At 40.3% G+C, this 27,673-nt stretch overlaps 1 protein-coding gene across 4 annotated transcripts; it reads right to left on the bottom strand.

The window, feature by feature from the left end:
• Positions 1 to 276: 276 nt before the first annotated feature.
• On the bottom strand, positions 277 to 25,879 carry STX16 (syntaxin 16). 4 transcript variants are annotated; one of them, XM_069495692.1, is made up of 9 exons: positions 24,950 to 25,879; positions 17,304 to 17,315; positions 11,257 to 11,364; positions 10,577 to 10,717; positions 9,241 to 9,406; positions 8,103 to 8,194; positions 7,411 to 7,554; positions 5,779 to 5,859; positions 277 to 3,270 (listed from the first exon to the last, which is right to left on the bottom strand). In XM_069495692.1, exons 1-9 carry the CDS (start codon positions 25,079 to 25,081, stop codon positions 3,166 to 3,168), a joined length of 981 nt encoding a protein of 326 aa, XP_069351793.1. In that variant the 5' UTR covers positions 25,082 to 25,879; the 3' UTR covers positions 277 to 3,165. The 4 variants fall into 4 exon arrangements, with proteins under 4 accessions (XP_069351793.1, XP_069351795.1, XP_069351792.1 ...); XM_069495694.1 differs by having other exon boundaries at positions 25,001 to 25,878; XM_069495691.1 differs by lacking the exon at positions 17,304 to 17,315.
• Positions 25,880 to 27,673: the final 1,794 nt, after the last annotated feature.

Genomic DNA, 27,673 nt, shown 5'->3' with positions numbered 1-27,673 from the left:
TGTTTCCATAAGAAAAATCATTATCTGCCTTTTAGGCAGTTTCCCTTTTTGTATACTGGAAAGCAAATACACGGGTCCCTGTGAAAGTGTCCACTAGACAGATCAACTTTCAGACAGAGGTACCCTCAGGCACAAAACAAGCACTCATTGGCCCAGAGGATCACAAAATTGGCCGGGCCCTCCCCTAACACAATGCATCCGAAGTTAAAATTAATACTGGGATTGCAGGATGTTCTTTAATCTGCACGATTGCTTTATTGTACAAAAAGTTTCCAGTAACAGTAAATTAGATTTAAAAATGGACAAAAAGAGTCATTTTGGATAGAAGCACTTCACTAATTGCTTTATTTAAGCATACAAGGAAAAAAGTCTTAATCTGACCAATTAGGTTGGAAGGGTTTTATTACCTTTAAGAAGCCATTAGCTAGGATAAAACACTGAAAGCACTTGTGTCAAAACAAATAAATAATGCTCTCTCAATTAGCAGAGAAAGCGGTAAATCTGTTAAATTAGAGACACACACTGCTTCACACGGCATGGCCCAGCCAGCACCACCAACTCCCAAAATGAACAAACAAGAGACAGCAGTTTTCAGTTACAATCTCAGGAAAGATCAGGAGCTTTGGAGAACAGAGGGTAAATGTTTCTGTTTCGCCTCCCAGCTCCGCTCAAGCAGAGCCACCCCCGGACACTTTAAACGGGGCATGTGTCCAGAAGGAGCCTTCCCAGATGGGCCTCTTCACCAGGGCGCATCCCAGGCTGGGGAGAAACTGGACTGGGCAATTGTGACCTCCACAGCCCAGCAGAGACCAGAAGAGCACAACACGCCCAAGGACAATGGCTGTCAGCAGGGAGAGGAGTCCACCTTATTCAGAGGAAAAGAAACCCTGAGGTACCAGGACATGATTGTTTTCTCTTATCTCCTCAAATGCTACTGATCTTTCCCCAAGTACAGGCTCAAAAGAAAAATACAGTGGTTTGAGGACCCCAACAAGTTAGCACACAGGCTCTGGGGCCAGCTCTAGGCCGCGTCTGCTCGTTTCCCACCCGGGGATGCCAGTCGTGGCAGCAGACAGCTTTAGCTGGCACTGCACTGGTTTCAGGCAGAAAGAGACAGTTCCCCCATCCCAACATGAGATCCTTAAGATAGTTTCTAATCAGATCCATCATTCTACCCAAATGGGGTGGGGGGACAAAAACCAACTCCAATCACCCTATTCGATGAAAATAAATATAAATAAATGGTGATCCTTTCTTAAAGGCTCACTTTCCTTCAAGGGTAAGACTCAGCATTTTGAAAAGCTTTAATAAGAATCCAGTATTACCCCTGTAGACTGTTTTTGAGGCAATTCCCCCAAGTTGTACAGCCCCATTCCCAAGCAGCAGGTCTAACTACCCATGGTTATAGTCTGCTGAGTGAGACTAAAGAATGCCCACAGTGACCTCAGGATTGAAACCCCACGTTTCAGAGGTGACTGAGGAGTCACTGGGTTCTTATTCTCTGATCCTCTTTCCTAATAGATGTTTGTCAGGGAATACCGGGCTATTTCCTGAATTGACACCGTTAGGTCATTGTCATTCTACAGCCATATCGGTAAAAAGAAAACCAGTGGCTGCCAGGAGGCATCAACTCGGGAAGGGCAGGCTGGGGTAGGGGTTTGAGTGTTAAGCCCATGATCTGTTTGGACAACAACTTGAATTTCTGGACTTGAGTTTAAATTTCCAGAAACAACTTCGAAGTCAATTCTAGAGAAACACTTTATGTGACTGGTCCAAATAAAACGTAACACATTTAATGAGGTCATGCTCTTCTTAAACTTTTTAAGAGAAGCAAAAACAATGGAAAAGCTATCAAAAATTATACAAAGACCATTCAAACTATACTGGTGTCAAAACGAGGCCAATGAAACATAAACAACTTCAGTTTTTAAAGTTATCACTTTCCACATTATTCTACAGTTCCAAGAATATATTCAAGCACCATATTGATAATAGGCAGGTAAATGACAAAAGTCCTACTTTGGCGATCTGATCCCCACTCACACAAACATGGCATTTCCTAGTTAAGATTTCCACAACCCTCAGGAATATGGCTACTTTCTGGGCATTGCTAAGTAGCAATGGAAGAGCCAATAAATCAAGTCAATGGCAGAATATTTTACTTTGAAATGGAGTGATGTTTGGTTAATAATTTGAGATCCACTAATCCTAAATGGGGTGACCCATTTAAAACGGCCTCTGTGTAAATTCACAGTTCATTAAATGGAGTCTGGTTTGAACAGGTCATTATGTAGTTAGCATATAAGTAATGGGCTGAGTAGGATGGCTGGGGACACCCAGGGGCACACTGGCTGAATCTGGTGACTTTCATGACACTGTCAAGCTTCCTTTAATGTAAGGTACATTCAAATCACCAACTTTTAAATTTAGGTGGTTTTGCTTAGTAACCCCTTTTGGTTTACACAGTAGAAAATGCAGTGCAAAAATTTTAAATGAGGAATATTCCACTTGCAATTAATTTAAACTTATGAAGCTGTTTTAACTGGCCCATCTAAATGTGTTAATTAACATCAATGATGGTTTCTTATTTTTCACACTTTGTTACTCTGATCATTAACAGTGATGGAAAAGCTAAATTAAGTTAATGGGGAACGGATTATAAATTCTTAAAGGACTTCTTAGTTTGTTTTCAACTGGAAAATATACTGAGAAAGATGAAGAGGCATTTTTGCCTCTACTCATAAATTTTTGGTACCAAATTTCTTAAAAACCAGATGGTTTTAAAAAAATTTTTCCAAAAATTATTTTAACATGCTGCTCAGACATGACTGCTAAAAAAATAGCATATAGACATATAATACCGAACAGCTTCTACAGTGCCTGTAAACTTTCAATTCATTTTCTCTTTCTAAAAAAAATATATATTAAAGCTGATCATAGAACTCAATCTCTATTCTGCAACAGTACCAAAGGTCCTTAAATTCTCAACAGTGAAGGAAAAATGAAAGCCCATTCCCCTTGCTTGAGCAGGACTGTGAAGAGGGTCCACGGAAAGGCTCTCTGCCCCAGTGCCCGAGGGTCCTTGTGGCTGTGCCTCTGCAGGCAGCTGGCGGGGTGCAGGCTGGATCTCTCACGCCTGGGACACACACGAGAACCCAATGCCACTTAGCGAGACTTCACACCAACGAGGACAACAATGAGGACAATGATGATGACAAATAATATTAAAATCACAAGCATCTTCCGATTCTTCTTTTGATACTGTTCTGCCTACAAAGAGAGAAAGGAAAAAAGGCAGTCATTTTCCCAAAAATACCAAATCAAGTCTCGCTCATTTCCAGTTTGAGGCTTCTGGACCTATCTGTACAGTAACTGACATCTCTGCTACAAGCTACGCAATTACCATCCCTCCACCAATTTAAGAGAATTCAATCACCATGAGTAGAAGAGTTCCAGGATTCTGGAGCTGCCTATTTACCCTGGATTTAGGAATGAACTTGTTGGAAATCTACCATTAAAACAAAGGCTGACAGAGGAGTCAAAAATTATGCTTCCGGATCAAGGGGGAGCTGTGTCTCCCTACTTCTACTCCCACAGACTGTCGTGACCCACGCTTGCAATGACAGCCACCTATTGCTGTGCACCATTCCTTGAATGAGCGCAGTCTCTTTCACTATGAAATAAAATTGTCCAGAGTTACCATACCAGTAGGTATGGAATGGATGGTCCCAAAGAGGCCCATTTTCTACCTCCCCTACATTTGGAAACAAGAAAAAAACTCATCCTTTCAAATAAAAGCAGGTACACGTGTCCCATCAGTGTGATATGCAGAAAGAATCCAACAGTGGCAAGTCCTCCCAGCATTAATAATGACACAACAGAGGAGCTTCCAAAGCTCAACCCGGGGACAAGGCCCCACCCAAACACTGTACCCTGGAAGCTCGGCGGGAGTGCCAGGAATTCCATCACGCCTGTGGTGCAAACATGCCCAAGTGCTCCCATATTGCTGGTGACGGACACAGGACACTGAGAAAGGAGAGCTGGGGAACAGGAGAGTTGCAGGGTGTCCCTAAGCACGCCCGGGAACAGCACGCCTGCCCTGCTATGGATGCTGCTATTGTAGACAGCTGAACAGCAAGACCTGGAAAGAATAACCAATCTCTCCTGTTCTAGCTCCATGACCCCCAACCTTCTGACTGGTGGGTTTGTTTCCTGTGGGAGTCTACCCGCCCACCTGGAGGAGCCCCCCATCAACCAAGAGGAAACATCAGGACAGGTAAGGCCATCTTGGGAGTCTGGTCAGCGTGAGCAACTCCCAAGGCTCAGTCGCCCTTAGAGGAGCCTGCTGCCAAGGCTACGGCCAGCTGTGCCACCAACAGCAATGGGACTCGAGAGAAGACGGCGCATGCTTACTGCTCTAATAAGTAACTCAGAACACTAGGGAGGCCAATACTAAATAATATACTTTGAAACCTCTCAAAATGATTTATAAAGTAGAATCTAAAACAAAATTTTTAGTTCCCACTAGATTTGTTCACTCCTGCAGAGAAAGCCTTTCCCTTTATCTGTGTTATATTACAAAACATGTTTCACTAGTTTTTATTTAGGAAACTTCAAAACCAATGCATAATTCAGCAGCATATCAAAACCTGGGCATTATAGAGTAAGAAACTAAAGTTAGTTTTCACTTTAATATACAGAGCCTGGCAAACAAGTTAATCTAAATACTTAAAAACTCTGTGCAGACACAGGGTAAGACTTCTCTTCTCCGTCATGACGGAGTCTCATTCCCGCCAGGCACGTGGCAACAAGCCCACTAAAAAGACAGTTCAGGGTTTCTGGTCAGACTTGTGCAAGGTCTGACATTTTGTAAACCTGATACTACTATTAGATGGGGCTATCTCTGCTATAGAAAGTGCCTGGTTTCAGAAAAATGGCAGAGTAGAACATTAGTGAATTGGAAAAATGCTCATTATATGGCTAGAAACACCACTGGGTCTCAAGGATACAAGGAAATGGACATAATTTATTTTATTTGTGAAGCATTATTACATTCCTTTTAAAGAAAATATGTACCCACTTAGTTACATATGAGAGCCACTCAGCAGTTTATGCATACGTTTCTCATAACTGATTATAAGATTTCTAAGATGCTTCTCAACTATTTTTTAAAAACAAATTAACAAATATCATGAAAACATCCCTGAAATAGCCACTTTATTGGCAAAGAATAAGAGAGCGTCTACTCTCACTTCAACCAATTTCTCTTCTCTCAAGGTAATACACAGATACGGTGTGGTAATTAAAGAGAAAATTAGATTTTTATCTTCTCCAGAATGATTCTCTACTAGCAATTCATCAGAAATGTGTCACAATAGGAGACGCCCGAGTCAGCAGCAACAAGCAGACAGACTTTTCAACATATATTTTAGCAAATGCCCATTCAATTGATTTCCTAAAACAAGAAGACTCAGAAAGGATGAAATATTTTCTAAAAGGAAGAAAACCCCAATCCCTTTAGAATTTACTGTTACAAATGGGAGTTCTCAGAAATTCAGATCTAAGTGTGAGGTACACTCAGAATCACTAACTGCAGTAAAATGGCAACAGCCCACACAGTCAGCTTGAAATAAAATGACGTACATTTTTACACTACTGTATTGAGTAGAGTAAACAAGGATGCTGAAGACAGTTACGATGGAGGAGAACTGTCTTATGAATTCTTGATATTTGATAATAAGTCCTAAAATTCTCAACTAAGGAAAGATATGTTATTACCTTGTGAAGCTGTTTCAAGCCATCTTCGGTTTTGATACAGGACTGTTCAACATTATAGTCAATCCTATCAAGGACTGTACCCTGGGTAATAAGTGACAGTTATAGACAATCAACAACTGCAACTGGGAAAACTGAACTTCAAAAATGAGATATGCAAATTACAGACATCATCATCCACGGGATTATCTGTTTTACTTAACTGTGTCATAAAGGTGCACACTGAGCCTCTGGAATCCATCCCCAAGCAGTATTAGGCACTCAATGGCAGAGTGCTGTGCTAGCTGCAATAAAGTCTAGCTCATGAGAAAGAAATACTGAAAAATTGAGGTTTCTTTTTTGGATTTAGCCCCTATAGGATATGCCACATTCAGACTTACTGGGACTTTAAAAAATATACGGTTCAGTGGAAATAGCTCTGAACGACAAAGGGCTAGCCTCTGTGCCCATTTGCTGCTTACTACTTGGATTCAAGTAGGCAGAGAATGGCAGCTAAGCTCACCCCAGTAATGATCAGACCTGCAAATTGACTATCATGTCTGTAAACGTGAACACAGGTCTCCATGGGTTAGAGCAGAGAACACTAAACTCCAATCCACCATCTAAAATTAAAAATTTGGCCTCAGGAGAATTTTTTAATTGTTTAATCTCTTAGTTCAAATAGGAAGAAAGGAACACTAGGCTATAAGGAAGAACAGGGCTTTTATTGGAAACATGCTAGATTAGAAAGATAGCAGTTCATGGGGGAACCGCTGGAGTAATTAATATAACTGGATCTTGAGGCCTGAACACTCCATTCTGCAGTTGGTTTCAGGGGATTGGGACCCAAATCCCTGCTGGCAAGATAATAAAATGCCCTAATCAGATTTTAACGGTGAACAACAATTTAATTCTACTTGAAAGCTAGTGGTTCCAATCGCCATTACAAGATAACCTGCCAAAATTAGAAGGGAAATCTTATATATTGCCAGAACACTGCTGAACTTGGTCAGAACCAAGCAGGCCTCCAAAGTAGGGTGCTCCCATGAATGCCCTTGGGGCATGGAAAGAGAATATTAGAACTTCTTATTTTTTATCTAAAAAAAGATTTATTAATATTTTTATAGGGAAAGACAATGCCTATATTTGCTATACATAGTATAGTATTTAATTGGTAAATACATAAACATACTGGTTGTGTATCTTTTATCTGAAATGCTTGAGACCAGAAGTGTTTCAGATTTTTCCAGATTTTGGAATATTTGCAAATACATAATTAGATATTTTGGGGATGGGACCAAAGTCTAAACATGAAAGTCATTTATGTTTCACATATACTTCATACATATAGCCGAAAGGTAACTTTATACAGTATTTTTAATAATTTCGTGCATAAAACAAAGTTTTGACTACAACCTGTCACCTGGGATCAGGTGTGGAATTTTCCACTTGTGGCTTCATGTCAGCACTCAAAAAATTTCAGATTTTGGAGGATTTCAGATTAGGGACACAACCTGCATATACATTTATTTGTGCACACACACATTGGGGGAATAGTCTTAATTTTTTTTTCCTGAAAGGTGTACAGGATCAAAGAATTTGGAAAAGGACCAGATATTACAGTAGGAAAACCCATTGATGAGGAAGCTCACGTACCTGTTCTACAATCATCGCTCCTAAGTCCCTAAATATTTCATTCAAGTCAGAAATGGACTGCACGATCTGGCGAATCTCTCGCTCCCTCTCTTCCACCATCAGTGTATTCTGCTCCACAAGCACTAACTGGTCATCTGTAAAACCCTAGCAAAACAACAGTGCAGAATTTGTAGGTTAGATTTTTTTCCCTCTCAGGAAAGCTATGGTATACCAGTTTAAATATAATTTGAAGAAAATGAATTCTGAAAATATTTCTTTAAAGCTCATAAACCATAAATTAGCACTTATTTTTTCCTAACAAGAAAGATCCAAATCCCCCAAACCAGCAGGATCTAAGGCACCATGGTCAAAGTGGGGGCCAAGGAGAGAAGTCTATGTCTGCAGCTCTGCAAAGACAGAGGAGCAAAACCTCCAGGGATGATTCTAAGCCTCTCTGGGTTCTTCCCAGAAAAGTGGGGTGCAGACAGCTTTCCTGAAGGTTCTGGAAAGCAGATAACAAGGTTTCCCTGTGGCCTTTGGAAAGGAAGAAACAGTATGGCTATTCTTCTACCTGCTGCAAAACCTACTTGATGGATATACAAGCTAGCAGCACTGATCCATTTGCATTGCACAGAAGTTAGAGGTCTAGGAAGAGAAGAAAACAGAATGGAGCGCAAATGTACAGCAGTCAACTCTGCAGCCCCTTCACGTACCCGATCGTAAAGAGTATTATCGTCTCCATCATCCATTAGTGGTACTGATGTATCAAAAAAATGCTGGGATCTTTCCTCTCGATTCTTCATGCCTATCACAGATAGGAATTCACTTTACTTGAATATGTAAACCAACCTAGCTATTGTTCTACGATTAAAAAGGGGAAATCTAGAATAAACTCAACAGTCAAAATGGAGATATTCTCAGCAGATTTAAAGAAGCCTATCTCCAGTGGGGGTGGGAGGCGAGTACAGGATTATAAACATATTAATATGCAAGCATTTGAGATTATTCAAGACAAAGTCACACTGTAAATGTGTACAATTCACATGATGCCAAGACAAAAATGGCATAACCATCTGAGAATCTCTAAGTGAAGCAGAAATATTTAATCTAACTGCTGTTATAAAACATTTTTTTAAAAAATCAATATTTCTCTAGAAGCATCTCTAATAAGAATTCTAAATGGCTCTAATCAAATTTTAGAAGTAATAAAATTAAAATACAAATGTGCCTGTTGCCAGAGGGAGGGAGAACCAAGGTTTCTTTGGGGTATGTGAGGACTTCATTGAATACAGTGCCAATAAGGAAAACCCAGTTTACAGGGCACTGAGTGAGGACACAGCTTAAATTTGGCTTTGCACTATTTGGGAAAAGGTCTGTTGCATAAATGAGGGGTGCCAGCAGAGGAAGTGTTTAAAATACTCCCAGGAAGGTTTCTTTCTCAGGTATACTCAAACACTTTCATTGTTATGCAAACATGTGGCTTTAAGTGATAAAAAACGTTTTTTACATATTTCTTTTGGAGCAGCTCCCTCAACCCCCAACATTTAGAAAACAACAGATTTTTAAAATGTGCTAGATTGATTTCCAAATTCTTCTAGCCAGATAGGAAATAAACTTTATGTGCTTAGATGTGAACTACTTTGGAGCCTTTACCAGCCTGGGTCTGCACCTGGAGCTGTGCCTTCACTTCACATGGGAAGGAGGCTCCCACTGGTTGTACAAGGTATGGAAGTGCTCAAAAGCTAACAAGGAAGGTACAAGGCTATGTGGAAAAATAGTAGCAAAGAAGAAGCAAAGAAAACAAAGCTTCTTTCTTACTCAAATCCCCTAACCCAGCCCAGCAGCACTCACGTTTGAGGTAGTCCGACTGTGCATGCCGGAAGCTGGTGGACAGCTCCTGCAGCACCTGGGCCAGGGAGGCCACCACGTTCCGGAGCAGCCTCTCCTCCTGATCAGAGCAGGCCCTACGGGCCCGGCTGGGCAGGGCCTGCACAGCTCGCTGGCATCTGTGGAAGAGCTGAGAGAACAAGCCCAAGGCTCAAGGAAAGCCTAGGGGAGAAGCCCCTTGGCTAAGGCTTCCACCATTCACAAGTCAGAGGTGACAAGTGAAATGCTCTGTTCCTACAGGCTGGCTTAGAGAAAGGTGAACAGATACAAGTAATCTCAGGCTTCATTTATATACACAGAAAAATTTAACTAGATTTCAACTCCTGGTGTCCAATGCCTGCTGTGTGCCTGGCACCGCACGTATCATCAGGCTATGCAGGTTGAGTATCCCTTATCCTAAATGCTTAGAACTGGAAGTGTTTCAGATTTCAATTTGGAGATTTTGGAATAGTTGCAGAATACCTACTAGTTGAGCAACACTAATCTGAAAATCTGAAATCTGAAAACTGAAATGCTCCAACAAGCATTTCCTTTGATCATCATGTTGGTGCTCAAAAAAGTTTCAGATCTTGGAGGATTTTGGATTTTCAGATTAGGGATACTCAACCTATATTATCATGTCACTGCGTTATTGCCTTCTCATTTAATCCCTATGAGCATCCTATAAGGCAGGTAATATTATTATTATTATTATTCCCATTTTACAGATAAGAACACTAGAGTCAGAGGGAGTAAATGAGAATTATGCCACTGTTACAATGGTAAGGGCCAGGGTTCAAACATTCTAACACTTTAGGGCTTTTAGCATCACACTCCTCTGCTAATTAGGACCCAGGAGACTTAAACAAATAAAAAATGTAAACACTAAAGTTTAAACACCAGTAGTGTTATTTAAAAATTAGTTAAATTTAACACTTTACAAGAAATTTTTCTAGCATACTAAATTTTCACTTATGAGCACTATATTTTAGCATAAAAAATTTTAAGCACTAGTAAATGACAGAAGTTATACATTTTAAAATCAAATGATTAAACTTGGTAATGCTCAAAATTCGATTTTTATTTAACAATCTACAGTAGTATCTTGAAAAATAACCCCCAGACCTCTGAAACATCCCATGCATCTCTGCCGAGGCTTGGAGGATCTCAGGGCCTCTGAGAAACCCTGTAAAAACTTCAGGTTGGGAAGTGAATTCTAGGAAACCCATCTGCCAACTGATTTAGAAGAACACTTTATAGCTTTTAGGACTGCCAGGAGAAGGCTTGGCTGGTTTCCCCAGACTCACTTGCATATCCTCACCTGCGTGATCTCCTGGGTGGTTATTTCAATGGCATGCTCCTCCTCACTGCTGTCATCCAGGGTGGGTCTGTTTAAATGCTTGTCATGAAGGCTGGCTAATTCTTTCATCTTCTGTTTAATCCGGCCAACATCGTACTGTATCTAAACAAATGAAGTCACCAGAACTCCACTGATGCCTGGCAGGTATCTGTCTGCCTCCCAGACAATTAGCTACACTCAGAATATAGAGTTTGGTCTTCAGTAAACTTGGTTTGCTAATGTGCGAGCAACTTTTAATTCAAGTTATCAGAAAATCAAATACCATTCTTCCTTGTATGGTTCTTCTTCCTATAATTCAGGTAGTTGCTACTAATATTAAAATTAGAGCCAAAATCATTAACACACACACAACTTTTTCCTGTGATAAAATGAATAAACCTAAAGTATTTCTAGGGACACAAATTTAAGCATAGCCAAATCAGTTTATATGGCAGATAACTTTCTTTTTAAAATTTTTTTCTTACTAGTCAAGAGCAGTAGTGAGAAGGAGAGAAACAGTGGAACAAGGATTTGATCTGGAACTGTCAACACTTGACAGCAGTAACTCACTACCTTCGGACCAGCCTATACGGCAGATATCTTAATATGTTGTCATAATTACTTTAAAAAATAAGACAATGTGAAACTAACATTCAACTTACTTCATCCACTCCATCTACCCATTTAGGAGGGGACCGTTTTGTCACACCAATTGCTGCTTCTGGATCTAAGCTGATGCCTGACACCAGTGCCATACGATCATCAGCAAGCTATAAGGAAAGAAAGAGATGTGAAAAGAATTATTCGAGTTCAATTTACATAAGCATATTCTTACTCCCGTTTAAATGTTGCTCCCTAAAAAGATACAGAAACATAGGAGTAAATGCACTTGCCTGTATTATAAACTTGCTTTTGATACTGCTAGGATTTGGAATTGTTTTCCTATCTTTTTCATGCACCAGTTCTTAACTTCCTTGGACATACTTGAGAACATGAATTTGACTTGATCTGGCTATAGAAATGTAATGAAAAAGTCAACAAAAAAATCCTTAAAAGAAATACCTCTTAGCACTAGCACTGTGATAGAACGGCAGGAATCTCAACCATTAATGTGATCAGACACAAGTCAAAAAAAAAAAAAATGCTAGGCTGTAAGTGGTACTAATGCAAAATTAGTAGCAAGGTTTACTTACATACACTTAGCATATTTTAGAAATAGTGCTAATCCAGTTATCTCAGTCACAGGATCATTAACCATGTGCTAAAATGTGTGAAACAACTGTCTAAAATGGTTAGCAAAATATCTACCATTCGGCAAAAGCAATCCTTAAAATCTCAGTGCAATCTTACATTGTCATTTCTTTTCTTTAGTTAAATGTCCACAGGCAACATTTCCCCTTATTTTGAAATGATACTGATAGTTCTTGTTTATTTTAACCATATAATGCACTGCCTTGGAAAGCCTTTAAGAATGGGAGGCAATCCACAGGTTTGGCAATGGTTAAGCTGTTTTCTTGCCTGGAGGCAGTGATCAGTGGACGGGGGCTGAGCAGCTCTTGAGCAGCTCTCCGAAGCTCAGAATTTTCACATGCCGGTTTCAAAAGATCCAAATGATGATCAAAATGTAATGGAAAATAGTCTATAAAAGTCCTTTATAGATAATACTTTGTAAATTTTCACTGTAGGACTGGGTGAAGAATTTGTATTGCTTTTCTTCCCTCTTCCCTGCATTTATCTAAATTAATTTTTTCATTCATTCAGTAAATGCTTATTTGCTTTTCTCACAATAAAGGAACAGGACAAAATTTAAAAATCCAGAGATGAAGGGAAAAAAAAATATCATATAAGGAAAAACCTAGATTAAAAGCACTTTTTAAATAATAGGTCCTAAATCCTGAACAGTTCACAGCAAAATTCCTAAAAGCAAATTGGCATCTTCACCATCAACCTCCACCATTTTTATTATTATAGCATATTTCAATAATGATAATTTGTTTTATTTATAGTGATTACATAGTTTTTAAACTCATGATCTTATTTTGTACTGTTTTTACTGTTTACAAATACTCATTAAACTAAAAAAGATGCACAGAGATGGTATCTCACCAAATTTACCTGCATTGTGATTAATATCATTTTATTCAAAACAAATAAGAAATTATAAACCACACATGAAAAATCAACTGAAGTGGATTCAACCCTTTGAAGCAGTACTTAATTTTATATAATAGATGTGTTCCCCCAAAATTAGATGTAAATCAAAGTTGGGGAGAATACACTTAAGGGTCCTGAGGAAGCTTGCCAAATAAGAGATCCCTAGATGACCAGGACAGATGCCAGCCCACCCAGCTGGTACTAGCTTTCCCATACACTGTATCAGGATTTTGCCAATAAGATAGAACAGCTGATTCTTTAGGAATGCAAACTTTAAATAGCAAATAATTTGTCCCCTTTATGATCTAGTCTATAGCTATAGCTCATCATGATAAACAAATGCTGCCCTATTGAGAAATGTGTCATTTCTTTTATTGGTATGGATTTGTAATCTGTATCATAGTATGTATTATTAAAAAAGAAGAAAGTATGTTTTGGGAAGGGAAAACATAATTGAAGATAAATATCAACTATTTGAAATGGGAACAAATGTGAAGAACAAAAAAAAATTTTAAGTGAAAAATAAGCACCCTTTCAAATTCAGAAACCTCACTTTCCATTTAAAAACAGGTTTTTTCTTATTTGTTGAAAATCCAGCATATACATCAATTTTCAAGTTGCCATCCTGTTTCATATAGATCTTAAAAAACTGCTAGATTCCTAATTCTCTTTACTTACCCTTGTTGAATTTTAACTCTGTCCCCCACCAAATGTATGATATTGATTATTAAAGCTTTTTAAAAATGAACTTGTGCTTCTGAAGTAAAAAAATCTTTTCATATTTTTTAAATAAGAAAATTTTAAAAATAAAAACTGTACTTATGAGAATTAAGAATTTAAGAATTCTTATCTTTGATTTGTAGTTCTGTCCTCCAAGAACTATGGGGGTATACTACCCTAACCCAGGGTCATCATTCAGGGGAAATGCAGAAAAATTCCAATAGATGCTAAAGAAAAAAATAGCATGCTTGCCAGTCACGTTCAAGTTATCTTTTGCCCTTGATCCACTTCAGACGTTGACATCTGTCCCTGTAAAGAGTGCCGGACAGTATGGACAAATCCTTGATCTGTGGAAGGAACACACTCTCTTATAAATCTTACTGTTCCAAATATACAGCCTTCCTTTCTTTAAAAACTCTGCCTTTACGTGAAGGCTGGTTAGTGTACTGTAAGAATAAGGAAATAGCAAAGCCTCTGTAGAGATTGGAAAAGTCAGATACATCTTCTCTCCATCAAAAAAAAAAAAAATAAATAAACTAAGTTTAGCCATAATGCATTGGTAATGAGAACAGTACAATTCTGGATTGTCTCTGGCAATGAACGTTTAAAAAGTCCAGAAGGGACCTTGAAAATAACAGCCTGGCAACTTGGCTTCCATGTGAGGCTCTGGGAGCATGTATGATGAAGTCAGACCACAAGCGTAACTCGCTGGGCTCAGAAGGCTCATGACTTCACTAATAGACAATTAAGTTTAGGAAATCTGAGTGCTTGGAAGAGTAATAAGCCTGTGGATAAAAGAGAATCAGGGGATGTCAACACTACATTTTTTTAAACCTGTGATAATTTTAAAATAATGCTTATTTTTTCTGATTATGAAATTAATAAATGTTCAAGATACTTTTTAAACTGTACCAAAAATATAGAAATAAAAAACCTGAGAACCACACCACCCTGATATTAATGTTGTTAGTTTCACTACTTTTTCCTTTTTTCACAATTAATATATACATGCTTGAAAAAAAAAAACCCAAAATAGGGAACATTTATGTAATGACCTGTCTTCTGTCAGTACTGTACTAAGCACCTCACTGACTTGATCTTTTTCAGTCCCACAACAACCCTTCAGGAGCTGCCCCCTATTTTTTGAATATGGGCACTGAGAGCCAGCTGGGCTGAGCCTCTCTCCAGGCTACGTCCCAGAGTGACCATCCCATACGCCCACCAGATCACCCAGCCCTCCCCAGGTGGTGTGGTTTGGGAGGTTGACATTTACATCTTATGATTTTTTTTTAACAGTTCCTATTTTGAATTAAAAAGACCAAAAACTTGGGAGATTACTTTGTCATAAGAGGGGAAGCAGATTAGAGACACAGAACAAAGGAGAGGCCAGATACTTCCCTGGGTAAAAGAATGAATGGTGGGAGGGCTTCCTCCTCAGGGGACACCTTACTTAGCATTTTCTGGGAAGAATGAAGAGTGGCATCCCTAGGGTACTCAGGTTTGGGTAGGAGAACGACACATAAATATGGACAGACTGCAGGACACCTGTGAGTGAGCAGGGGCCATCAGATAACTTCACTCTGGGAGGCCCAAGAGATGCAGTCAGGGACTTTGCTCAGGCCTCACCTACAAAGGGGTTGCTTCCCTCTGATCCACCCAGGGAGCTGGGAAACACTTTTATTACTCCCAGAAGACACCAATTTGAAAGTCCTCCTTCAGGTTCGGGAAAGCAAGCTTCTGGACACCATTCCCAACTACATCCCAGCTCCTCGTTCAGCACCTGGCACTTTGTAGTAATAAATACACAATTACAATTAGCTGAATGAGTCAACAATAAGTGGATGGAATGAATGAATGAGGCAAATCAAGTATGTGCCATGGACAATTCTGGAAGGTACACTTCATGAAAAATATAATGGTGCTGGACGAAGGAGAAAAAGGGGCAAGTTAAATGCACAGGGGAGGAGTTGGCCATAGGCACCAAGAATGAAAAGCCTGACCATGGGCTCAAGGATCTATCTCCCATGTCCAAAAGCTTGTGAGGAGGAGAAAGTGGCTCTCTGATCATAGAACGTGAAGACCCCCTTTTCAACCCTCAGAGGCTAAGTATAAGAAAAGCAGAGGGCCTGCCAAGTTCACACAGTGCATACATAGCCAGTTTCTAGAACTTGCTGCCTGAGGAGGAAGTAGGAAAGACTGGAAACCAGCTCAGATAGCAGACCCTAAGTAATTATGACCACGTATGCTCCCTCTTCAGAAAGATACTCAAATATGCTTCTTCAATCTAAGTCATTTTATTATCAGTTATCCCTCCACCCCATACACTTCCTTTTGGGGTCACAGTTTCCATATTTTCAAACTGTTCGGTAAGGAGTAACATCTATTCTAAAAGTGCCTGCCCTCTAAGCCCTCAAGTCTTATCATTTTTAGGGTTTGGTCAGCAATCCAACCACATCCAATGTGCCCTAGAGATCCCTAACTTTGGTTACTGGCAGTGAGGCTATTGCACAGCGACAGGAAACCCCCACGTAGGCATGGCCATGGCACCTAGTTCAGTGAGTTACCAGCTGAGTATTTGTTTTTAAATACTAATTGTTTTTTAGCGACAAAAGTAGTACATGTACATGATTTAAAAATATATATATACTGTAAGAAAAGGGTCTGCAATAGAAGGGAAGTTTCCCCCTCTATCACAGATTTTTTTCTTGGGAGTTATCAACTGTAAACAGTTTCTTGTGTATCTTTTTGGAAATTTTTAAGCACACATAAGCATAAATGTGAGTTATCTTTCTTTAAAAAAAAAAAAAGGAGCAGAAATCACATTATCTACACTATTTTGCATCTAGCTTCCTTCCCTTAGCAATGTGTCTGGGAGTTCATTCTACTGTAGCCCTCATAGATGGGCTTCACTCTTTAACAGTCACAGAGTACTAGAGATGCTACACGATTTATTTAACCAGTTGCCAATGAAGGACATTAGGTTGTGCCCAGTTTGTTATTATCATCTAGCTAATGTTTTTATAATTTATAGGTAGATCTTAATCTACTAGTTAGGATCCCACTGGTTTTGAAGACAGTGATCCTAATCCCACCTTACTGTTCATACTTCTAAATTAAAACAAACAAAAACAACCCCCTCATTACTCTATTTAAAAAGTCTATACTCAGGAGAAATATTTTCACCCCTTCATTGCTGAAATAAATAGACCAAAACATTAACAGCAGCAGTTTGATCTCATTTTTCTTCAACCTTTTTATTGGGGCTACTAAAATAAAGTGCTTTGAATATATACTCTCTCCATCTTCTGGGCAAGATGCTATTAAATAACGAAAAGACCAAAAAGCATGCTGCTAAGAAGGGGTGAGTGTCAGAGTATCAGTTCATCCCAGATGGGAGAGCCCAGGAAGACTCTCCCACAGCTCTGTGGTTCCAGTCCTTCAGCAGACATCCTGGCCTTCTATGCTCCACCTGAATAGCTGCACCACTCATCTCTCAGAAACCAGGAAGCTAAGACATTATCCTAAAAAGAATCTGGCTTACTTCAGGTTCAAGAAAATGTTCAACCTTCACTGCTTCCAAAGTCAGGCCACTTTCCCGAGAGTAGTAAACAATGTTCCTATCCCTTTTTCTAAATCATCAATTCACATGGTGTGAAAGCATGTTAAGCAAATTTTAAATACTAAACTGCTAAACACAATTACAAAGTAATCAAAACAAATGCTAAAATATGTATAAGCTCTGTGGCATTTTATATATGAGCAAAGACTTCATGAAAAGCAGGTATTTTATAAACTGAAATTATCTAACATATAAAAAATATTCAAAACACAATACCTCATCCAGCTCCTGAAGAGATTTGTGGTTCCCATCAGTCCCATCCAGTTAGGGATAGCAAAAGGAAAGATGCATGGGACAGACAGACAGATAAGGCATGGTCAGTTGAGAAAACACCGAGATTTGAAGCAACTCTAAATTGACTAAAAATAAAGATCCACTAAGCAAGGCATTTAAAAATATCCCTCTTCTGAGTCTTCCTTTTTTTTTTTTTTAAAAAAAAATAAGCTACATCAATATATGTTTTTATTTTTATTTACTATGACTGTTGTTTTGGTAAATGAAATGGAAATGAGCAGTAAATACTTGTAAAATTTAAAATACATTAGAAACATATAAAACATACTTGTTTTAGTTTCACTAAAATATACTGTTAATCTATTTCACAAATATCAAATATCTTGTATAGTACCACATTCTAAATTTCCCTTAGGAAGATAAAATAAGAGCAAAGATAAAATGTAATTTTACCATGTCAAATAAATGTATATTTCAAAATGTAAATCAGCCCTGCAAATGCAACAAAATTAAAAAATGAACAAACCACAAAAATTGTCTATGGCTGTATTCAAATAATATGTGATTGACCACATATGTAAGGTCTCTGCAAATTAAATCCCGGAGACACGGCTTTATCCCTGGTAAAGAGAGCTGAGAAACCACTCTTTCCCGGAGAGAGACACAGGTGGTAAAATAAAAGAAAAACTCTACCATGTGCCTGGTATGTATTATTATTAGTACAGAAAGAGCACATAAAGCTATTATAAAAGCAAGCAAACAAGACAAAACAAAAGGTAAGAAGAAGAGATTTTTTAAAAGGGAGTTGGAAGGGAGAAGCACGGCACCAGAGGGTTAAGTTTCAATTTAAAACTGAAGATTTTTTTCTAGATCAACGTGGAATTCTATCTTCGGAACAGACATTTACTAATGACAGATAATCTAAGCAACTAGCAACCAGGTCTTTTTTTTTTTTTTTTTTTTTTACAGTATTGATTACTGAAATAATTAGTGGTGAATTTCAATAATCAACTGTGGTGATTTTTTTATGTTTAACAGTAAATTCAGAAAATAAAAACCATAACTTTCCTATTTTAAAAATTAATAGTGCAAATGAAGCTGGTCTGTCAGGGCCAAAATATTACTAAGCAATGATAGCAATAAAAATGTAATCAAACAACATTTCTCCATGTAAAGATCCAATTAGATGACATTATAGAAAGCTGAAAATCCTCTTTATTCCTTCTACAGTTTGCTAAGAGCAAAAAGGAACTATATTTATATATACATCCTACCATAATAGTAGAGCTACAAGGTATTAACAGAGAAGATAGTGTCAAATGGAAATCTGATCCAATTACCTTTTACATTAAAAAGAAACAAGTCTTTATTTTTTAAAAGCTTACATTTTCAGTGAGAGAACACAGAAATCTTTTATTAATAAAACACAATGTAAGGCAATCTCAATCTTCCTATTCTGCAGTGGCTCCTTGGCATTTAATCTTTGAACAAGTATTACTGCAAACCTTCGGTTAAAAATCTCTGCTACACATGAGCTTATCGTTTTGGATTATTAACTGAGCACACGCACCCTGATCTTTTTATTTCTATAATTATTAGTCAATAAGAGGTGAAATCAGAATCATGGGATTCTAGAGCTAGAAACAACTCTTTTTCTTTTCTGTAATAAGCTTCAAAATGTATAAATGCATTGCCAGAAGTCACAGAGCTAATGGTTAGGATAGGGACAGATCCAGGTGTTCAGGCCTCTTTCCACCCCACCTTCCAGCCTCTTTAATTTTATTAACAATTCAAGGAATTATTTGTGATAGGCAGCTACTATCGCACAACATCAGGAATTAAATTCAAGTCATCGTTTCAAAGAAACCCCCTCCTCCTATTTTGGTATTTAAAAACAGAAGGCTTTCAAAACTCTCCCTGCCACCAAATTACCAGGAAATATCATCAAGAACTGAATTAAAACATTTAGAATTACCATCAGGAAAGACCAAAACACAGCCAAATGAAAACATGTTACTACACATCATCACCTTCTAAATCTTTATAATGTCTAAATCTAGGTTTTTGACCTGCCAATGGCATGCAATCAAGCAAATACTGAAAACTCCAAGTAGCATGTAGAATTTATAGTCTAAAGAACTTTCTACATAAAACTGAAAAATAAGTGGAAACCCATCTGTGTTTACTCAGGAAGTCTGGAAAAGTTGAGCAAAATGAGTTGGAAATACAGGTCTATGCTATAGTGATATTTACTTTATTTCTGTTACTGCCAAAATAAAAGTTTGCTTCACTTTTACCCAACAAAGTACCCTTTTTCTCAAGTAAGCCTCACTGCTCAAATGGAATCTTTAAAAGCAGAAAAGCAAATAGATCTAAAGAGAAATATACAATGATTTCATACTTGGATTCTAAAGACAGAGAACTAATTTTCCAACAGACTCAGCCTGGACTCAAACTGAGAACCTTCAATATGCAAGTTAAAATGGACTATATAACGTTGTAAAGTGAGATAAAGAAAGATGCTAGTCTATTGCAAGAAAAAAAAAGTTATTTTAAACAATAGTCTTTCCATTTCCCAGGATCTGTAGTACAAGTCCTGGAAAATGCAGCCAGCACCAGAGTGGCCCAGGAGGTGAGCACTGGCTTCTGAAGACAGGTTTGCCAGTGTTCGAGAAACAGCAGCACCCCAACCCACCCACCCACCCATTATGCGAGTGACACTGGGCCAGTTTCCCAACTCCTCTAAACCCGTTTCCTTATCTGTATCATGAGAAAAATAATAGCACCTATTACATAGGGCACTGTGAAGATGACCTTACTCAGGCAAAAGGGCTTAGCCCAGAGCCAGGCACATGGTAAGCTCTCAATAAATCTCAGCTAATATTGTAGTCAAGACTGAATAAGGTTTCTTATAGCCATAGTTAGTTAATCTTTAATTTCTTTTTTCTAAAGCATATGTTTTATTAAAAATAATGTGCTAGTTTCAAGCTAATCTAAGACCAATTAACTGTAGCTTCCAATTATAGATTAAGCATTATTTTAAAGCAGAGTATAGATTAGGCAGTAAACACTAACAAAGCAGCTCCAACCCCTATATTAGATCCATTGCAAGAGTTCAAAAGAAATCATACAAATCCACAAAAGAATTTGATCAGATCAGAACAGAATTCAACATCTACTTTCACTCATTAAGATTTTACAGATTTATTGAATGATTTCTTTCAACTTCATAAATCCATTCAGCTTCCTAAAGCCAATTGGCTTTTAATTGCTTGAATGAGGTGCTGTCTTAAAATCTGTACTTGACCGACAGAATGTCAAAGTTACTTTTGCACAGTATTGGGCTACTTCTAAGGATTTCTGTCAGTAACCTTGGGCTGAGAGCCACAACACTGTTGATGATTATGGACTTCTCAAATTAAAGCTAAGGTCAGGAGAAACAATGTTGTAAAACAAAACTTGAGAGAACACTGTTGAATTGACAAGGCCACTAGAAATTGTCTAACTTAAACCCCTCAGTTTACAAATCAGGCAAAAGATGCCCAGAAACATTTAAAACTTGCTTAAAAACATACGCTGCGTCAGGAGCAGAATGGGACTTAACCCTAAATTTCCAGGCTTACAGTCCACTGCTTTTTCCTTTATTTCATGCTGCCCTGAGGCATAAACGTGATGGGGTACCCAAAACTGAGGCCAAAATGTAACAAAGGGAATTCATAAGAAATGTCAACAACTGCATTTTGCTTAAAGTGTAAAATCAAACCCCAGTCTGCTTTTAACAATTAACACAACCAAGAACACAAGTAAATATGATTTTGTTCAGTTCTGGGTGTTGAACTTTAGAAAGGATATAGAAAAACTAAACATCATTCATAGGAAAGAAACCTAACTGTGCAGTCTGAGTGAGCCCCGGCTGCCGAGCCTAGAAAAAACTCCGGGGAAGAAGGCTGCAGGGTTATCTCTCGGAAGAACGACGAGGCTGCCTGAGTTACAGGCCCTAAGGGACAGGACCAGAACTACGACCACAGGATGGGAGATACACACAGACCAGCATTCATAAAGGTAAAGAATTTTTGGTAGTAAAAAACGTAGGGAGACTAGCTGTTGGAATTTCCTATTGCTGTCACAGAATGTGGTCAAGCAAGGCAGGCATGAGGGGTTATCACGAATGGGGACGTTGGGCCAACTGACCTTTAGGTCCCTTCTGGCCCTTGGGACTTTGTGTTTGTTTGGTCACTGTATATCCTTCTTAAATTCCTGCTTATTTGTGGAGTATCTGCCTGAATGCTGTGCAAGTCTGCACGTATATACACATACACACAAACACCCCCCCCAACAACAACCAGCTTCTAGTTTTTTTTCCTCAAACTAGGATGTAAAAAATTTGAGTTTAAATTTTTTTAATGATATGTCTTTAGGTGTGCTTTTGAGGTATGTGAGATATACATACATATCACTTTGCAATCAATTTCTGCAAGTTTTTCCTCAAATAAGGATGTGAAAATTCAGGATTATAATTTTTAAAAAATCTATTATTTTAGCTGTGATTTATTTTTAGTTGTGAGATAACAAATACATCAAGAGCAACTTCTACAGCTTTTTCTTATAATTAGAAACTTAAAATTTCAGGTTATAATTTTTAAAATTAAATTAAACTCTTAGATTGTGTCTTTCTTTTTAATTGCTTGACTTTTAGATACACATTTACAAATATCTCTCTTTAATTGTTTTACATTACTATAAAAAATATGTTTAAGTTTTTATTTAAAAATTTTCAAATACAAAGTATGTAAATGATATAATGTCCTCCATATATTCATCACTAGACTTACCAATTACTAACATTTTGCCTTATTTGCTTCCTCTATTTTTTTTGGGGGGGATTAAGTACTTAAGTAATATACTTCTTGACATTTAACTACTAAACATTTCAGTAGTCATGTCTAATAAAATTAAAAAATTAACTATAAGTTTAAATAATTCCTTAATATCACCTAATACCTAGTTCATATTCAAATCTGAGATATAGTTTTCTTTGATTTGCTACATGGTTTTGAAATTTACAAGTCAGAAACAAGGAGGCTTTAAATTTTTTATGAGCTAGATATGCAGTGGAAAGCCCTGCATGAGTTATTCAACAGTTTTTAAAAACTGTGTTAGACATGGCTTTCTCCAAAATGTTTATGCTTTTCCAAATTCCAGAAAAGTTGAGAAAATTGTAACCTCTATTTAGTTATGTTAGCATCTTGCCATATTTGATTTTGTATGTGTGTGTGCAGAAATAGTATCTGTAAAATCACTTGTAAGCAAACTGAAGATTTAACAGTTTACCTCTAAACACTTCAGAAATTTATGACATGCCCTGTGTTTTTTAAAGCACACAATTAAAAAATATAAATGTGTGTTTTCTTCTTAAATTCTAACTTAGGCAAACTATTTATGTTAGATTTGTAAAATCTATTTTTTAGACAGTCTGAATTGACTACAAGGATATTTTAAATGATCTGATTGCTTTAATGATCTGAGAAAGATTTTTAAATGGTCAGATTAATATAAGCATGTAACATTTTCAATGGTATGACTGACATAGAAATACAGAAAAATATAGAAAATATTTTTTAATGTTCTGACTTAGACATGTATTTTTAGTTGGATTTAGAAATCTATTTTCAAAAAAACTGAGTTAGCTAAATGTATATGCACATTTGCTAACATATCTATTTTTACAAACTGCACACTTTAGCTATCCATATTTAATTATTTTACTTAGCTTATATATTTTTAAAAAATTGCATAAGTTAGTAAATCATTTTAAAAAGCGATTTGACTCAGAGATGCACTTTTGAAAGCCTTCCCATCTCTCAGACATTAGGTTCTTAAACAGTCTGACTTAATGGTTAAAAAAAAAAAAAATCTCATGTTACCCTAAGGTGTGTTGAACCTTATATGATTAAAATTTAATAAGCAAATAAAATGTTTTTTAATTAAAACTGATAACCCTGGAAACATTAACCTTAGTTTTAGTTCTGGTCCCCCCCCCATAAGTAACATAAAATCAAGTCAATAAGGAATACGCAGTTCTGATTTAACATAATTAAAGTTCCATTGAGGAATTTTATTCATTCAATTTCTACTCTCTTATTTGGTGGCTTATTTCAGGATACTCTTTTCAAAATTAGCACTGGAATTAGCCTGTTTCGGTGCTATACTTATGTATAATGTCATTTCTTTCAGTTTATAAATGTAAAAAAAAAAAATCTCCAAATTCTTAAATGAAAACCCAAACATACTCCATCCCTGTTTTCTATGCTTTTTCCCTTGAGTTTACATGCTTTTATTTCTAAAACTGCTCACATGGCTTAAAATCGCTTTCCTATGATCAATATGGCCAAAGACATTTTCCACTTGTGATTTACTAAAAGGAAAAATTGTCTTTGTAGACGCTTTGTAGAAATGTCGACAATCATGACACATGGCATAATTTTTCTGAAGCATTTAGATAAAATAATAAAAAAAAATTAAAAGACAATACAGTTCCTAAGAGGTGAAGTAAGTGTGGGATTTCCAAAATTGTGTATTTCAAGCATAATCCCCAAGAATCTGGTTTTGGGATGACTATTCCCTCATGCTTCAGTGCTGCTGCTATTCAAACCTTGCCTTTCTACATACAGCAGGTAGCCTCCCACAACAACTAGTTTCATAACTTCACTCTTTAATTAAAGATATTACAGAGCTAATAATCACTGTCTTGTACAGATCATCCAGACCTGCCCCCTTATTTAACAGAGCAGTAAACTGAGTCTCAGAAAGGGAAAGGTAGCCCCCATAAAAAACAAACAAAAAACCAGGACCTCCCTAAAAAACCCTACTGCTAGGCTAAAAGGTTCTGGTTAATAAAATAAAAACATATCTCCTATTTTGGGGGCTTAATTTTCACATACACATTATGTTTTTTAAAAAAGTTCGAATGGAGAGGAAAGCTTAATTTCCTGTCTGGGAAATGGAAAACGAAGAGCCTAGCACCTTACATTCTCACAAACACAAGCCCCCAGGAAAAACAGTGAAGCAATTATTCATCAGGAACGCGGCCACATAGAGGGCTGCGAGACCATTAAAAGAAAACGGGCAAAAAGGAAAAAAACCAAAACAACACAACTCCTTCCTTTCGTGGGGGAGGGAGTCGTTCATTTGCAAGGATTAAAGTCCGCGATCCACCAACCCAGCCACTAGAGCCAAACTGAGGCTCACTATAGGGGGGGAGGGAGGGGGGATAAAAACAAAACGAAACAAAAAGAAGGCTTCAGAAAGGCAAAGCGCTTCCAAATCTTAGTGTTAAAACATATGTAAATTGCAGGCAGCCGGTCGTGCTGTGACGCCGGGAGGGGGGCGGGGGTGCTACGGAAGTGAAGAGAGAGAGGCAGGCAGAGGTGGAGCGGGGACCTAATACGGTTTATTCCCCATCCAGGGTTTTAGATGCCCCCTGACCCTAGCCAAGAAACCTTGCACTTCCGTATTAGTCTTATTATTCTTATCTTCTTTTTTAAACAGAGAGACAGACAGAGACAGACAGACAGGCAGAGCCGCAGTCCACACGGTGCGTGTGTCGGAGAGGCCGCCGGGAGACTCACCGCAGCAATGCTACGTGAATGCAGAGGACTGGAGGTGGTGTGACTACTCACTTGCTCAGCTAACAGCTGCCGGTTTTGGATGGAATTATTCCGCAACAACAAGAAAGCGTCGGTTAAACGCCTGGTGGCCATGTCTCACCCTTTGTGACCCCCCGCTCAGGGGACCCCCACCCAATTATATTCCAGATTTATTCACTTGCTCTTGGCCTGGCCAGCCCACCCTTTCACAGAAACCTCCCCTGACAAGGCCTCAGGCCTCAAGCCAAAAAGGCAGCAGCTTCGAGCTTCCACAAAGCTCAAAGACCCCTCCCCAAATAACCACCTAGGCTTTCCAATTGTCTAATCCCCCTACCCAAGGCCTGCCTTCGATCTCTAAGCACTTGAATCCCCCCAATCGTTGCTTAGCAAGCCAACGGCTCAGAGACCCCCTCCCCAATCCAGCCTTGGATCTACAAGCGTCCAACTCGCCAATCCGGCTCTGGAGTGGGAGGCTCTGAAGCCCCCTACTCTCCTTAGTCTCTTAGAACCTCGAATGTCTTTTTCCTTTATCCCTAACTTGGTTCTTAAGCGTCTAGGCCGTGCCCTGAGGCCTGGCTCTGACTCAGTTTCCCCACCAGAGGCCTAGCTTAGGCCCTCTTTGGAAAACTTGAGCCAGGCCAGGACCCTGAACTTTAGGGTGCCTGCTGCTTCCTTCTTGGGCCTTGTCTGAGCCTGCTAAGGCCCGACCTCCTGACCCCTTCCTTTCCTGGGCGGCCTCGTCCTTCACTGCCAGCAGACTGCAGGCCTCCTGGAGGACAACAGGGGCTGCCTCCCCGGCCTTTTCACTCCTCTTCTCTGGTTCCCTCCATCCCGGGATCACAGTGCAGTTCAGTCCCAGGCCATTTCCGTGCTACGGTCCCGTTTTCTGGCGTTCCCCCCGGCCCTCTTCCTGTCCGTCCCTCGCGAGTGCCCCCCTGCGACGCTCACAAGCCTTGCTAGCAACGTTCCGGGCGCAGGAGCTCCCTGCCCCTCTGCCCCGGGGCGCGGGAGGGCTCCGCCCTCTCCAGAGGTGCTCCCGGGACTCCCGGTTTCCTCTTCCCGAGCTGGGCCCAGGCACTGGGAGCAGGCTAGCGGGGCGGCCAGCCTCGGGAGCGTGGCCCCTAAGGTCCAAACCGCTGCCAGGGGTCTTGGCGCCTGCATTAGAGTGGAAGTTGTGCGGCAGGCAAATTTGGGCTCTTTTGAGAAAGTTTTGGGCGCGGGGAGTTTGGGCGGGAGAGGAAAAGTTGGAGACTACTGCCTCTGCAGGCCAAGCACGCTCCACTGCAGGCGGCGGCTCGCGCGCTCGCTTTTTTTTTTTTTTTTAACTCTGAAAAAAAAAAAAAAAAATGTATCCGAAAAACAACCAGAAAAAAAAAAAAAAAAGGGAAAAAAAGGAAGCTTGAGCTCCAGGCCGCCGCGGCCGTGCAGCCGCCAGCAGCCGGGGGTCGTGAGGGGTGCCCACCCTCCCCAACTGCCGCTTTCTGTAGGGGGCACTGCAGGGTTGTGGAATCTCAAGTGGAAAAGTTCCCCGAAAACTTAGACGCCCCCCACCCTCCAATAAACTTTGTCCTCTCCCTGGGCCTGTGCGCCCACATGCTGGGCCCTGGCCCCGCCTCCCCCACGACCCCCGTGTCCCCCGCGTCCCCGGCCTGGTCTCCCGCGACTGGCCTGGCCTGGGGGCAGCCAGCGCACCCCGACACGCCGCCCGAGGCCCGGCCCGGCGGGATTCGAACAGGGGCCCCGAGGGGCCGCGTCGGGCTCCAGCCGCCCGGGCGGGCGCGCGGCGACCAGGGGCAGACGGCCACCCCGCCGAGGCCCTCGTCTAGCCCGCAGCCACTTCGAGGCTTGAGCCCCAGGGGGTCGACACGGCACAGCGCGCCCGCCCCAGCGGTTGGGGTCGCGCGGAGAGCCGGCCACTTGTCCCGGCCCTGGGCCTGGCAGGGCCGGCTTCCCGCGTCCCAGGCTAGCCGGGCCCCCGCGGGGCTGCGGGCAGGGCTCCTGGGACTGGGGTTTTAACAAAGGGACGTCGCCCTGCAGCCCCCCGAGTGGGCCTCGCGCCTGCCTTTGTCTCTGCATCGAACAAACTTTATACACATGTGTGTTCCTGGTGTCCCCCGTGTGCCGAGCACGGTGCTGGCGAAGCGGGGTGCACACGCAGAGACCCCCAGGCCGGGTCCAGGGTTCGCCGAGGGTGCCGGCGGACGGCGGCCCCCGCGGGGCGCAGGCGAGACCCGGGGCGCTGGGGAAAGCGCCAGTGACCCCCCCACCGCCACCACCATGTGCTTTTTCTCTAACGGAGAATGCTCCCTTGCGCTCGTTGTGCATCTCACAATTAATGTGAACAATTTCTTTGAGGCAAATGGAAAAATGTATAAAATAAAATAAAATAAATTAAAATAAAAAGAACCGAGAGCGCCAGTGAACGGCGCCGGGCGAGTTAATTGCGAGGACGGGCTGCGGCTGCCGCGCCGCGGGAGCTGGGCGGTAGCTCGGGGACCTCGCGGCTCGCGGCGGCGGGAGCCGCTCGGCCAGACCGAACCTCGGCGCGCGAGCAGCCACGGCAGCTGGCGACCACCCGGGCCGCGCGGGGGCTGCAGGGGTGTGCGGACGGCCCTCCAAAGACAGAGACCCCGTGGGGGGGGTGGAATTCGGGGAGCCCGTGTGTGCACCCCCCGGGGTTCAGCGCGACACCCCGGGAAAAATCTG

Source organism: Eulemur rufifrons, chromosome 20 (assembly GCF_041146395.1).
Source record: "Eulemur rufifrons isolate Redbay chromosome 20, OSU_ERuf_1, whole genome shotgun sequence".
Classification (NCBI taxonomy): Eukaryota; Metazoa; Chordata; class Mammalia; order Primates; family Lemuridae; genus Eulemur; species Eulemur rufifrons.
The sequence above is the reverse complement of the archived record's forward strand: the minus strand, read 5'-3'. Positions and strand labels throughout refer to the sequence as shown.